This window comes from Pleurodeles waltl, chromosome 4_1 (assembly GCF_031143425.1).
Source record: "Pleurodeles waltl isolate 20211129_DDA chromosome 4_1, aPleWal1.hap1.20221129, whole genome shotgun sequence".
Taxonomy (NCBI): Eukaryota; Metazoa; Chordata; class Amphibia; order Caudata; family Salamandridae; genus Pleurodeles; species Pleurodeles waltl.
The window spans coordinates 58,236,890-58,249,465 of NC_090442.1; the positions used below are offsets into that span (position 1 = coordinate 58,236,890).

Here is a 12,576-nt window from a genome sequence, read left to right on the forward strand (position 1 = left end):
AAGCTAAAGTGAGGAATCAAATTACTGTGGATGGAATGAGAAGCTGCAATAAGAAAGGGAGTGAAACTCCTCTGGAGAGTGAAGGATATGGCACATCAGATGTTGTCAGAAGCTTCAGGGATATGTGAGACCAGCTTTAGACGTCAGCACATGCTCATGTGATGTGCATGACGAGAGAAGCAATGCAAATGAGACCATGGAAACAGCAAACAGATAATTGAGAAAGCATTGAAAAATGATCCTTTAGGGGCAAGTGGTGAGAGTGGGAAGTTCTGGGGGAAAATGTGAGGTGGGAATAGATCGTGATCAGGGCTAGGGGTGGGGATAGAATGTGAGGTGGTATATAGTGTTCAGAATGGCAGATCAGTGACATCTAAGAAGAGAGAAGCTGTAGAGATGAGAGAAAGTCTGAAGTGTGGAAGATAAGAGGGGGAGCCGGGATGGAGGACAAAGAATATTGCTTCGATAATGGATTAACTAGGGAAGAAAGGGGGTGTTGATTGAACATTAGCAAGTGAGCGAGTCAGTCATTGGGTCACCAAGTTGGTTGAGTGATGCCTTTGATCATTCATACAGTGGATAATGCAGTTGTAGTCACATATGGAAGACAGCTTGGGGTGGGCGAATCCCAAAGAGATACAAGGACAGGAGGCAGTAGCGTCGGTAGATTTTAGAGGGCGGCGACTAATAAAGTACAGAGGGAGGCAACATCAAGGAAAGAAGAGTTTGGGCAAGAGCACCTTCCACCATGGAACGGGAAAGATGTAGGCTTAACGCGGTTTGTGCTGCGAAAGGGAGGAGGCAACAGAAGAAAAGGAAATGGTAATCTTAGAGCTGAAAATGAGAGAGTAAATGTGAGCAATGCAACAGTAGTGAGAGTGTGAAAATGAAGAGGATAGTGAGTAAAGAGGTACCGTATTTTAGAGAGGAATACCAAGGTCATGAATGCAGAAGGGAAGACGGGGATTGGGAAACCATTGCTTCAAAGCCCACTGCAACCAGGGCAGGAGGTGACACCTCAGGAGCAGGAGTCCAACGTGACCGTACCCATATGGCTTGGGAGTGGAAGAAAGAGAAGAGAGAGAGAGCGAGGGATGGATATATACAAGTTTCTCAAATGGACTAATGGAGGGTGTGGGGACATATAGCACAGGAACGCTGGCAGGAGGAATGTATGGCAGGAGGACACAAGAGTTGGGATGGGGAGTAAGAGTGCACTACTTGGAGAAGGATGGTAGAATGTGAGAGATATAATATTGGGGGAGGCAAAAGGTGCCTTGGGTGATCAATATATGCCAATGAAGGATGGTTGGAAGCCGGTGGCTAGAGACTGAATGTATGTATGTATGAGTAAACAGTTGCTTGAATAGAACAATGACAGAATGAATAAATGGATGGATGGATGGAGTAATGGGTCGTGAATCAATAGATGAAGGAAGTGTTTTGTGGATTATCTGGTGATACCTCTCATCCTTTATAGAACCAGGTCATGTTAGAGCTTAAGACCCGTGTGGAGGAGCTGAAGATGGAGAATGAGTACCAGCTCCGGTTGAAGGACATGAACTACAATGAGAAGATCAAAGAACTCACTGAGAAATTTATTCAGGAGATGGAGTCTTTAAAGACCAAAAATCAGGTATTGTTGTGGCAGCTCCCTCTATACCAGGAAAGGGTTCTAAGGGAGCACATACAGGAAGTGGCATCAACCAGCACCTCTTCTGAGGGTGAGGACCTAGAATTGGGGCTCAGTGCTGCTCTCTGTGTGCTTTCAAACGGTTACCTTTGTGTTCTTTAGGAACATCTCTGCCAGTTTCTTGGGTTTCCTCGCTTTAGACTCATGCCCTCGCTTGATTGAAATAGGCTTGTAGTAGCTCAGGATGGAGTTCACCCACTTCCTGCCAGTCCTGTAACCATTGCCATCTCTTCCCAAACTCTCCAATGATCCTCCATTTGGGTGGCCGAGCTGGCACAATAAACATTTCCTTTCCAAATCTTGACCACCCTTCTTGTGTGGTCACCAGATAACTATTTCCACTAGGTCTCATTAATGAAAAGTGTGAACCAACACAGCATTTCGTATCAATGGATCTCCCTAAAATCTCTAACAGACTGAGCGGTATGACATCAAAAAGTGTACCAAAGAAGAAAATGGAGGATGGCCCATCCCCCCGAGGCCCCTGTGGAGCAGTGAGCCAGGAATGGTTCTCATGCAGTCTGGCAACTTCCACCCTAACCTGAAGAATTTGTATAATTCCTACTTCTCTGTGAATGTGTGAGAGAGGGACGGAGTTGGGGCTACCTGTTCTTCTAGTGTATTGCTGTTAGCAATCTTTTGCCTTTCATTTTCACACCTAATTTTGTTTCAGTCGCTGTACATAGAGAAAAGTTGTTGAGGGTGTTTTTATTTCGAATTGCTTTCTACTCTCAGCCTGGGGGCTTTTGAGGCAGGAACAGAGTTGCTTTCTAATTGCAGTTCTGACAACAACAACCAACACAGGGAAGGGGAGGAGAATCACATGACTGCAAACTGGTGAAGGCATCTGCAAACCCTGTGTGGTAAACACATCAGCATGCTACTGCTGTAGTCGGTGGGAAATACTGCATGGGGTCCCATGATGCCCAGATATAGATACAGGAATACAGAGGCCAAACTCACAGTGACCTATCTCATGAACACCTTAGATCCATAGTGAGTCTCAGTGGTACCGGCTGATACTCTTAGCTGCTCATTACTGATACCTCAGCTGCACAGACCTCTTTGGAAGGGACTGACAGAAATGAATGAGATGGCTGCACAAAGGCAGGTGTCTCAGGAAGGTACATGTAGGACATTTGCTACTGCACTGTTATCTAAGTTTTGGCCTTTTCTCAAGCCCTTGTATGTTTTCAGGTTTTAAAAACAGAGAAAGAGAAGATGGAACTCAGTCACCAGGACAACGTGGCGGAGCTCATGGAGAAGCATGCGGTGGAAGTGCAGGACCTCGGTAAGCTTACAGTGATGAGAAGGGGAAGTTCACAAGGGCAGAAGGGGAGCCAGGCTGGCCTGTGGAAGGGATAGTTTGTGCCATTATTGTTGGTCCTTCCTGTAGGAGGCTGGCCTGGCTTGTAGTGGGTACCAGAGGTACTTACACCTTGTGCCAGGTCCAGTTATCCCTTATTAGTGTAGAAGAGGTGTTTCTAGCAGCTTAGACTGATAGAGGTAGCTGTAGCAGAGCAGCTTAGGCTGAACTAGGAGACGAGTGAAGCTCCTACTATACCACTGGTGTCATATGCACAATATCATAAGAAAACACAATACACAGAGTTACTAAAAATAAAGGTACTTTATTTTTATGACAATATGCCAAAAGTATCTCAGTGAGTACCCTCAGTAAAGAAGGTAAGTAATACACACAAGTTATATGTACACAAACCAAAATTAGGTAAATAAGAGCAAGAAAAGTAATGCAAACAGTGTAGAATTACAATAGTATGCAATAGGCAAGCATAGGTATATGGGCAACACAAACCATATACTCCAAAAGTGGAATGCGAACCACGAATGGACCCCAGACCTATGTGAGCTTGTAGAGGGTCGCTGGGACTGTAGGAAAACAGTGAGGGTTAAAAAAATACCTCACCCCAAGACGATGAAAAGTAGGAGTAAAGTACACCTACTACCCCCAGAGAGCACAGAAGTCGTGATAGGGGGATTCTGCAGGAAGAACAAACACCAGCAGTGCACTGACAACGGATTTCCGGACCTGAGTACCTGTAAGACAAGGGGACCAAGTCCAATAGTCGCGACAGTGTCCAGGGGGGGCAGGAGCCCAGGAAACCCCGGATGCAGGTGTAAGGAAGCTGCCTCCAGTTGGAAGAAGCTTGGAGTTCTGCAAGAAAGCAGAGGACTAGGAACTTCTCCTTTGGAAGATAGATGTCTCACGTCGCGATGAAGCTTGCAGAGGTGTTCCCACACAGAAATACCGCAAACAAGCCTTGCTAGCTGAAAGGGTCGCGGTAGAGGTTTTTGGGTGCTGCTAAGGACCAGGAAGGACCAGGATGTCGCCACTTGGAGGAGGAGACAGAGGGGGCGCTCAGCAACTCGGAGAGCCCTCACTGAAGCAGGCAGCACTTGCAGAAGTACCCCAACAGGCACTTAGAAGAAGAGTAAACCGGAGTCCACGCAAAGTTACAAAAGGGGGTCCCACGACGTCGGAGGACAACTCAGAAGGTTGTGCACTGCAGGACGGAGTGCTGGGGACCCAGGCTAGGCTGTGCACGAAGGAAATCCTGGAAGAGTGCACAGGAGCCGGAGCAGCTGCAAATCACGCAGTACACAGCTTAGCAGTCTGGCGTGGAGAGGCAAGGACTTAACTCCACCAAACTTGGAGTGAAGAGTCACTGGACTGTGGGAGTCACTTGGACAGAGTTGCTGTGTTCCAGGGACCACGCTCGTCAGGATGAGAGGGGACCCAGAGGACTGGTGATGCAGTCTTTTGGTGCCAGCGTTAGCAGGTGGAAGATTCCGTCGACCGACAGGAGATTTCTTCTGAGCTTCTGGTGCAGGGTGAAGGCAGGCGACCCCCAGAGCATGCACCACCAGGAAACAGTCGAGAAAGCCGGCAGGATGAGGCGCTACAATGTTGCTGGTAGTCATCTTGCTACTTTGTTGCGGTTTTGCAGGCGTCCTGGAGCAGTCAGCGGTCGATCCTTGGTAGAAGTCGAAGAGGGAGATGCAGAGGAACTCTGGTGAGCTCTTGCATTCGTTATCTGAAGAATTCCCCAAAGCTAAATAGCCAGAAAAGGAGGTTTGGCTACCAAGTTAGGAGGATTGGCTACCAAGAGAGGTAAGAGCCTATCAGAAGGAGCCTCTGACGTCACCTGCTGGCACTGGCCACTCAGAGCAGTCCAGTGTGCCCCAACACCTCTGTTTCCAAGATGACAGAGGTCTGGGACACACTGGAGGAACTCTGGGCACCTCCCCTGGGAGGTACTGGTCAGGGGAGTGGTCACTCCCCTTTCCTTTGTCCAGTTTCGCGCCAGAGCAGGACTGGGGGATCCCTGAACCGGTGTAGACTGGCTTACACAGAGATGGGCACCATCTGTGCCCATCAAAGCATTTCCAGAGGCTGGGGGAGGCTACTCCTCCCAAGCCCTTCACACCTATTTCCAAAGGGAGAGGGTGAAACACCCTCTCTCAGAGGAAATCCTTTGTTCTGCCTTCCTGGGCCAGGGCTAGCTGGACCCCAGGAGGGCAGAAACCTGTCTGAGGGGTTGACAGCAGCAGCAGCTGCAGTGCAAACCCTGAAAAGGCAAGTTTGGCAGCACCTGGGTTCTGTGCTAGAGACCCGGGGGATTATGGAATTGTCCCCTCAATACCAGAATGGTATTGGGGTGACAATTCCATGATCTTAGACATGTTACATGGCCATGTTTGGAGTTACCATTGTGACGCTATACATAGGTGGTGACCTGTGTATAGTGCACACGTGTAATGGTGTCCCCGCACTCACAAAGTCCGGGGAATTTGCCCTGAACAATGTGGGGGCACCTTGGCTAGTGCCAGGGTGCCCACACACTAAGTAACTTGGCACCTAACCTTCACCAGGTGAGGGTTGGACATATAGGTGACTTATAAGTTACTTATGTGCAGTGAAAAATGGCTGTGAAATAACGTGTACGTTATTTCACTCAGGCTGCAGTGGCAGGCCTGTGTAAGAATTGTCAGAGCTCCCTATGGGTGGCAAAAGAAATGCTGCAGCCCATAGGGATCTCCTGGAACCCCAATACCCTGGGTACCTCAGTACCATATACAAGGGAATTATATGGGTGTACCAGTATGCCAATGAGAATTGGTACATTTAGTCACTAGTCTGTTAGTGACAAATTTGGAAAGCAGAGAGAGCATAACCACTGAGGTTCTGGTTAGCAGAGCCTCAGTGAGACAGTTAGGCATCACACAGGGAACACATACAGGGCACATACTTATGCCTGTAGGCATCACACAGGGAACACATACAGGGCACATACTTATGAGCACTGGGGCCCTGCCTGGCAGAGTCCCAGTGACACATAGACTAAAACAACATATATCCAGTGAAATATGGGGGTAACATGCCAGGCAAGATGGTACTTTCCTACACTTCCTTCCCTCCTGTGAAAACAGGGGTTTCGCTCACCAGGCTCTAACATAGAGTTGGCTTTTCATAACGATCATAAATATGAAAATAGCCTTCACTAAAATGAATTCTATGTATATTTATCTTATACATATTCATTTTGGATGTCTGAAAACCTGATTGAATCTAATATTTGCTGGGTCTGTTAGATCAGCTCTAATTTTCACATCTACATATCTTGAAGAGATATTATATATAGCTAAATCTATCTTATCTATTTCATCCCCTCTCTCTCTTTCTCTCTACATATATATGTGTGTATATATAGATATATATATATAGAGAGAGAGAGGTAGATCATTTTTCTCAAATGTAAAAAACAAAGGTTAAACTGTAGTTATAGTCCAGAAAGCTTTATTTATTCCAAGGATAAAAACAAAACGAAACTACACAAACATTAGAAATTCTAAAGTAATGCCTAAACCATAAACCTATAAATATAGATTTACATTTCTTAACTTTCTTAACTCCACATCTACATATTTTGAAGATATATTATATATAGCTAAATCTATATATATATATATATATATATATATATATATATAGAGAGAGAGAGAGAGAGAGAGAGAGAGAGAGAGAGAGAGAGAGAGAGAGAGAGAGAGAGAGAGAGAGAGAGAATTGTTCTCAAATGTAAAAAAACAAAGTTTAAAGGGGCCAGGGTACAGACACTGTTTCCCCTTAGCTCTGGTGGGTGGGGGGTCAGACGCCCCCCTCCCCCACCAGGCCAAAAAAACATTTTTTTTTTTTTGGGGCGCAAATCTGGGTGGATCTGTGGGGGAGAAAAAAAGTACGGGTTCACCCAATTCGTCTTTTTGAAGCCACTGAGTGGGCCAAGACTGGGGGTCATTGTGTATTTGTAACAAGGGGGGGTGGCGGATGGTACTCAGAGTCCCCCCCCATCCTAAATTCTCCCCTCCCCCCCCCCCCACCCCACCCCAGCCCAGGGGATCACCACCTCACTTGGCTGAATGTGTATTTATTAGCTTTTTCAGGTGTGCAGATGTGAAGTTAAGAATCGTAAATCTATATTTACCTTCACAATATTTTTATAGTCGATTTCCTATCTGTGATATTTTCAAAGTACAATATTCAGAACTGGTTTGAAAGTTTACACTCATACAGGAAGCTGAAGTCTCATGCAGAAACCTTGCTGTGTAGTCCATCTGCAGTTTGAAGTGTGACAGGACTGTATAGCCCTCACTTCCTGTTGCGCTGCCTCTATTCCCAGTGTTCTCAGGCGACTCATGGTTCTTTGCCAGTTGTCTTGTTGCATTGTTCCATTGAAACACCCACTGCTGTCTACTTCCACATGCATTCTGTTCTGAAACCCACAACCTTTCTTCACATCATCACCCATACCCAGCATGTTCCAGGACGCAACCCTTCTGCTCTGGAATGAGACAGAACCAAAAGTTTACAGCAGTGTGTGTGAAAAGCACACTTTACAGACTAGATCTGTCTCTGGCTGCTGGACGTATAAACTACTTATAACAGCCAGGAAGAAAGAAGGCAGTGGGAAACCACAACATACCCCAGGGGTTACTGTGAAATAGATGGTCCTAAATAGTGTTGTGAGACTTTGGTGTAAGGGTTTGAGATATATATTTGGGGAGGCAAACGCCCATAATTCCAGATCCTAACTTGCAGAGTCCATATTTCCTTGGCTAACAAGGTGGCTTCATACAGGGTTTCATGGGCCTCAGTTGTTGCCTCCTGTTGACTTTCTTCAAAATAATCTGTCGTTGGTAGAAATGGCCTTTCATCAGGGTCACCCCCAAACGTTTTGCCTTCCTTCTTCTCTTTTTCTGACCTAATTTTTGCTGGCTTTAGGTCTCTGCACACGTTACCACTGCTAATCAGTGCTAAAATTATATGCTCTCTCCTTAAAACATGGTGAAATTGGCTCATACCCAATTGGCTTAGTTAATTTACTTGTAAGTGCCTAGTCAAGTGCACTACATGTGCCCAGGGCTTGTAAATTAAATGCTACTAGTGGGCGGCAGCACTGGTTGTGCCACCCACATAAGTAGCTCCCTAACCATGTCTCAGGCCTGCCACTGAAGGGCCTGTGTGTGCAGTTTCACTGCCACTTCGACTTGGCATTTAAAAGTAATTGCCAAGACTTAAACTCCCCTTTTTCTACATATAAGTCACCCCTAAGGTAGGCCCTAGGTAGCCCATAGGGCAGGGTGCTATATAGGTAAAAGGCAGGACATGAACCTGTGTGTTCTATGTGCCCTGGTAGTGTAAAACTCCTAAATTTGTTTTTACACTGCTGTGAGGCCTGCTCCTTTCATAGGATAGCATTAGGGCTACCCTCATATACTGTTTGAGTGGTAGATTCTGATCTGAAAGGAGTAACCAGGTCATATTTAGTATGGCCAGAATGGTAATACAAAATCCTGCTGACTGGGGAAGTTGGATTTAATATTGCTATTCCAGAAAGCGAGCATTTCACTACACTCAAATCCTTCTGTGCCTTACAGCCTGTCTCCAATCCACATTTGGCTGGGTTACTTGACAGCTCCCTTGTGCATTTCACTCAGACAACCCCAAACACAGGATGCTCAGTCACACCTGCACACATCTGCATACTGAATGGGTATTCCTGGGCTGGGAGGGTGGAGGGCCTGACACTTAAATTTGAAAGGACAATGGCCTGCCCTTACACAATGGACTGTCAAACCCCCTACTGGGACCATGGCAGACAGTATGGAACTGAAAAGGGACCTTGTGCACTTCCAAGCCACTCTTTGAAGTCTCCCCCACTTCAAAGACACATTTGGGTATTTAAACAGGGCCTCTAACCCTACCAACTCAGACACTTCTGGACAAAATACCACTGGAGAAGAATCCCTGAACCAGAATCTGCAACCTGCAAAGAGCAACTGCCTGGCTGCTCAAAGGACTCACCTGACTGCTTTTCTGCAAATGACTGCTGCCCTGCTGCCTTGCTGCCCTCTGGCTCTACTGAGAAGTGCTCTCCAAGGGCTTGGATAAAGCTTGCCTCCTGTTCCTTGAAGTCTCAGGACCAAAAAGACTTCATCCTGCAAAATAACTCCTTGTGCGGTGAAAATTCGACGCACAGCCTGCATCGCAGTGAGAATATTACTGCACGCTGAACCAGATTGACGCAGCCCGACTTTGGAAGATAAGATTGACGTAGCACCAGCGTTGCAACCGGAACTTTGATGCACGGCCCACTGGATCGATGCAAAGCCAATCCGGAATGACGCAGCCCGACTTCCTGAGAGGAATCGACGCAACACCAGCCGTGCAGCAGAAATTTACACGCATCGCCCACTGGATCGACGCAGCCCCTGTGACTTCTTCTTGCACACCCAGGCTTTCAACACATCGTCCCTGGGGCGTCCGAAAACCCCGCAGCCCGAAGAGGATCCCAGTCTATGCACCAGGAAATCGACGCAGAGCCTGCCCTGCGTGAAAACTCGCCAACGCATCGTCTGTGTGCGACGGAAAAATCGACGCACACCTCCCTGTTTTCCACTCATCTCCTTCTCTGCGGTCCCTTGCGGAGAATTTGAACGCAAACCAGGTACTGTGTGCTTGCAAGAGACACTTGTTGCTTTTTAAAGACTAAAGACACTTTATATCATTTTTATAGTGATATCTCAATGTATACTTTTTGACCTACGTTTATCCAGATAAATATTCTATATTTTTCTAAACACTGTGTGGTGTATTTTCGTGGTACTATACTGTCTTATTGTTTGAGTTATTGCACAAATACTTTACACATTGCCTTCTAAGTTAAGCCTGACTCCTCAGTGCCAAGCTAACAGAGGGTGGGCACAGGATAATTTGGATTGTGTGTGACTTACCCTGACTAGAGAGAGGGTCCTTGCTTGGACAGTGGGCAACCTGACTACCAACCAAAGCCCCCATTTCTAACAGTCGTCCTCTTTATTTCCTCCAGAATCATCTAATAACCAGAAGTTGATGCTGGAATATGAGAAATACCAGGAGCTGCAGGTGAAATCACAGCGAATGCAGGAGGATTATGAGAAGCAGCTCCATGAGATGGAGACCAGCAAGACCCTGGCCCTGGAGGAGATGACAGAGTACTACGAAGCCAAACTGCAGGACAAGATCATGCAGCTAGAGCAGGTAATCAGGACCTTCCCTGGTCTAGGTCTTCCCATGCTCTCCACCCTTGGGTTGTGGTGCAGGCAAAGTGCCCCTGTAGTAAGAACATGTTCTTCTAGAGACTGCATCATCCCGCTACCATGTTATTCATGTCCCTCTAAACATTGTGTTTTCACAAGGTTAATTTTTAGGCATTGGTTGCTAGAAACGAGACTGTCCTGTGTTTAATGAGACTTTGTGTCCCTGTGTTTGGCTGTGGTTCAGGGCAAGGTCTTTGGCCAGGTAATTGCATGCTAAGAACTCAATCTGCCTGCTTGGCAGGGTTGCCACCTGGCCGGTTCTCTACCAGCACCACCAGTATTTTAATGTCCCGACAAGAACAAAAATAAGCAAAATCACCTAAAGCTGTTATTTTTAGCCCTTATCTGGACCAACAGCAAATATAAATAAAAAGTGCTTTAAAATATTTTCTGGAGATGTGTTCACAATCCCTGAATAAGAATTAAAGAAAGGCAGAAAAGTGATGCTACAAATGAATACATGCAATTTTCTTTAATGTCCTATTTTGTAATTCACCTAGGGCCTTTGCACTCTCTTAAAACAATAAGAAATGAGTGGTATTTTTCTCTTGGAAAGGTGGCAGCCCTACTGCCTGGGCAGCATTATCTTGAGTTCTTTATTAACCTGCAGGTGATAGTGTGTTTGGTTATCAGGTGGGGAAAGGACATTACTTGTCTCAATCCATATTGAGCCCTGGCTGTAACTGCCTGGGCAGGGTCATCTTGAGTTCTTCATGGATCCATGGATGATCTTGTTTTTGGAATAGGGTGGTTGATCTTGTGTTGAGTCTTGGCTGTAATTGCTTGAGCAGGATCATCTTCAATTCTTTATAGATCCATGGATGATCTAGTGTGTGGTGCTTTCTGGGGGGAAGGGGATTAGTGGTTGATTGCATGTTGAGGCCTGGCAACGACCAGGTAGGTGGAATCATTTGTTAGCAGTTGGTTGTATTGTGTAGTGCGGGGCTGACTTTGATCAGGGTGGCTGATATTGAGTACATTTGTTGCCAATGAAGTTCTTGGCCAATGAAATCTCACTGTATATTGTTCAGAGTGTTAGGAAATGTTCTCCACCCTGTTATCTTCAGTGACATTCAAAACCATGACTCTGTTTGATAGAGAAAAATAAAAACATTTTAAAAAGAATGTGAGTGTAAAGGAAACATTTTTTAATCTTTTGATACAATAAAATACACACAAAAAGAATTGCAAGAAAGTAAAAATGGGTTTTCAATTAAGTAGAGCAGAATGCCTGCACAAACTATTTTTATTTGTTCCCTTTTAAAGAAACAAATGAGAAGAAATTGTTTTCTTATGCATATATAATGTTGTATAGAGGAAAATTGCACTCTTTTAAAGTGTCAAAGGCTCTCCAGCTTCCTAGAATGCAGATCAGTGACACCTCATCCCACAGTTTCTTTTTGGTTTTGTTTACTTTGTCAGTATGGTTCGTGCCCAAAAGTTCTGCCCATTCATGCATTTTTCTCAAAGAAGTGTATATTAAAGTTTTTTTTTTTTTTTGTTTTTGTAATTCCCTTTGTGTTGTTTTTCTTATCTTCTACCTACTGATAAGATGTTTTCATGTCAGGGAGGTAAAGGTAGTTACCTCTGTTGTCACTCATTTGTTCTCTGCCAATACAAACTCCAATATTCTGAGTGAAATGTGTTTACTCTGTGACTTGGAGAGTCTTTGTATGTTTTTCTAGTGGTTCTCACATGGGTTTCTTCCATGGTGCCCATGTGGGGCTCGCAACCAGCTTTCTTCCACCTGCTGATCATTGGCCCAGGGCTCCTGCTTCTCAGCTAGGGCCTGCATACAATTCGACCCTTCTGATTCATGTTTTGACCCTGTATGTACAACTCAGCCAGGGCATGTAGATGGCCATCTTCTACTCCTGTCCCATCATGGTACCACTGAACACAATCCTGTGCCTTCTTGCTAAGATGGCAATGCCATCCTACCCAGGATACCAAAGTCTCAAGCCCACTGAAAGCAGGAGAGACTCACCTGAGATAAACCTTTCACAAAGAGAACTGTAGCCATGTCTGCACCCACAGGATGGCCAGAACCAAGAGTAACAAAACATCTAACACTCACTCAAGAAAGATGGGTGGCCATGCATGCTACATTCCTACAGTAAACCATTCCAAAATGGCAGCTGCTCAGGAGAAATCTGCTGCATATCTATGAAGCACTACAGTGAGGCTACAGTACCTCTCATATGTGGTGTTTTGTTAAACATATTTCT

At 45.6% G+C, this 12,576-nt stretch overlaps 1 protein-coding gene across 1 annotated transcript in view; it reads left to right on the forward strand.

Moving 5' to 3' along the window:
- Positions 1–12,576, forward strand: part of CFAP57 (cilia and flagella associated protein 57) — a 178,020-nt gene that overhangs the window by 105,799 nt on the left and 59,645 nt on the right. The window contains exons 14-16 of the mRNA XM_069227784.1: positions 1,481–1,636; positions 2,891–2,984; positions 10,099–10,289. Coding sequence (XP_069083885.1) covers positions 1,481–1,636; positions 2,891–2,984; positions 10,099–10,289 — 441 coding nt within the window. The remainder of the gene's footprint in view (positions 1–1,480; positions 1,637–2,890; positions 2,985–10,098; positions 10,290–12,576) is intronic.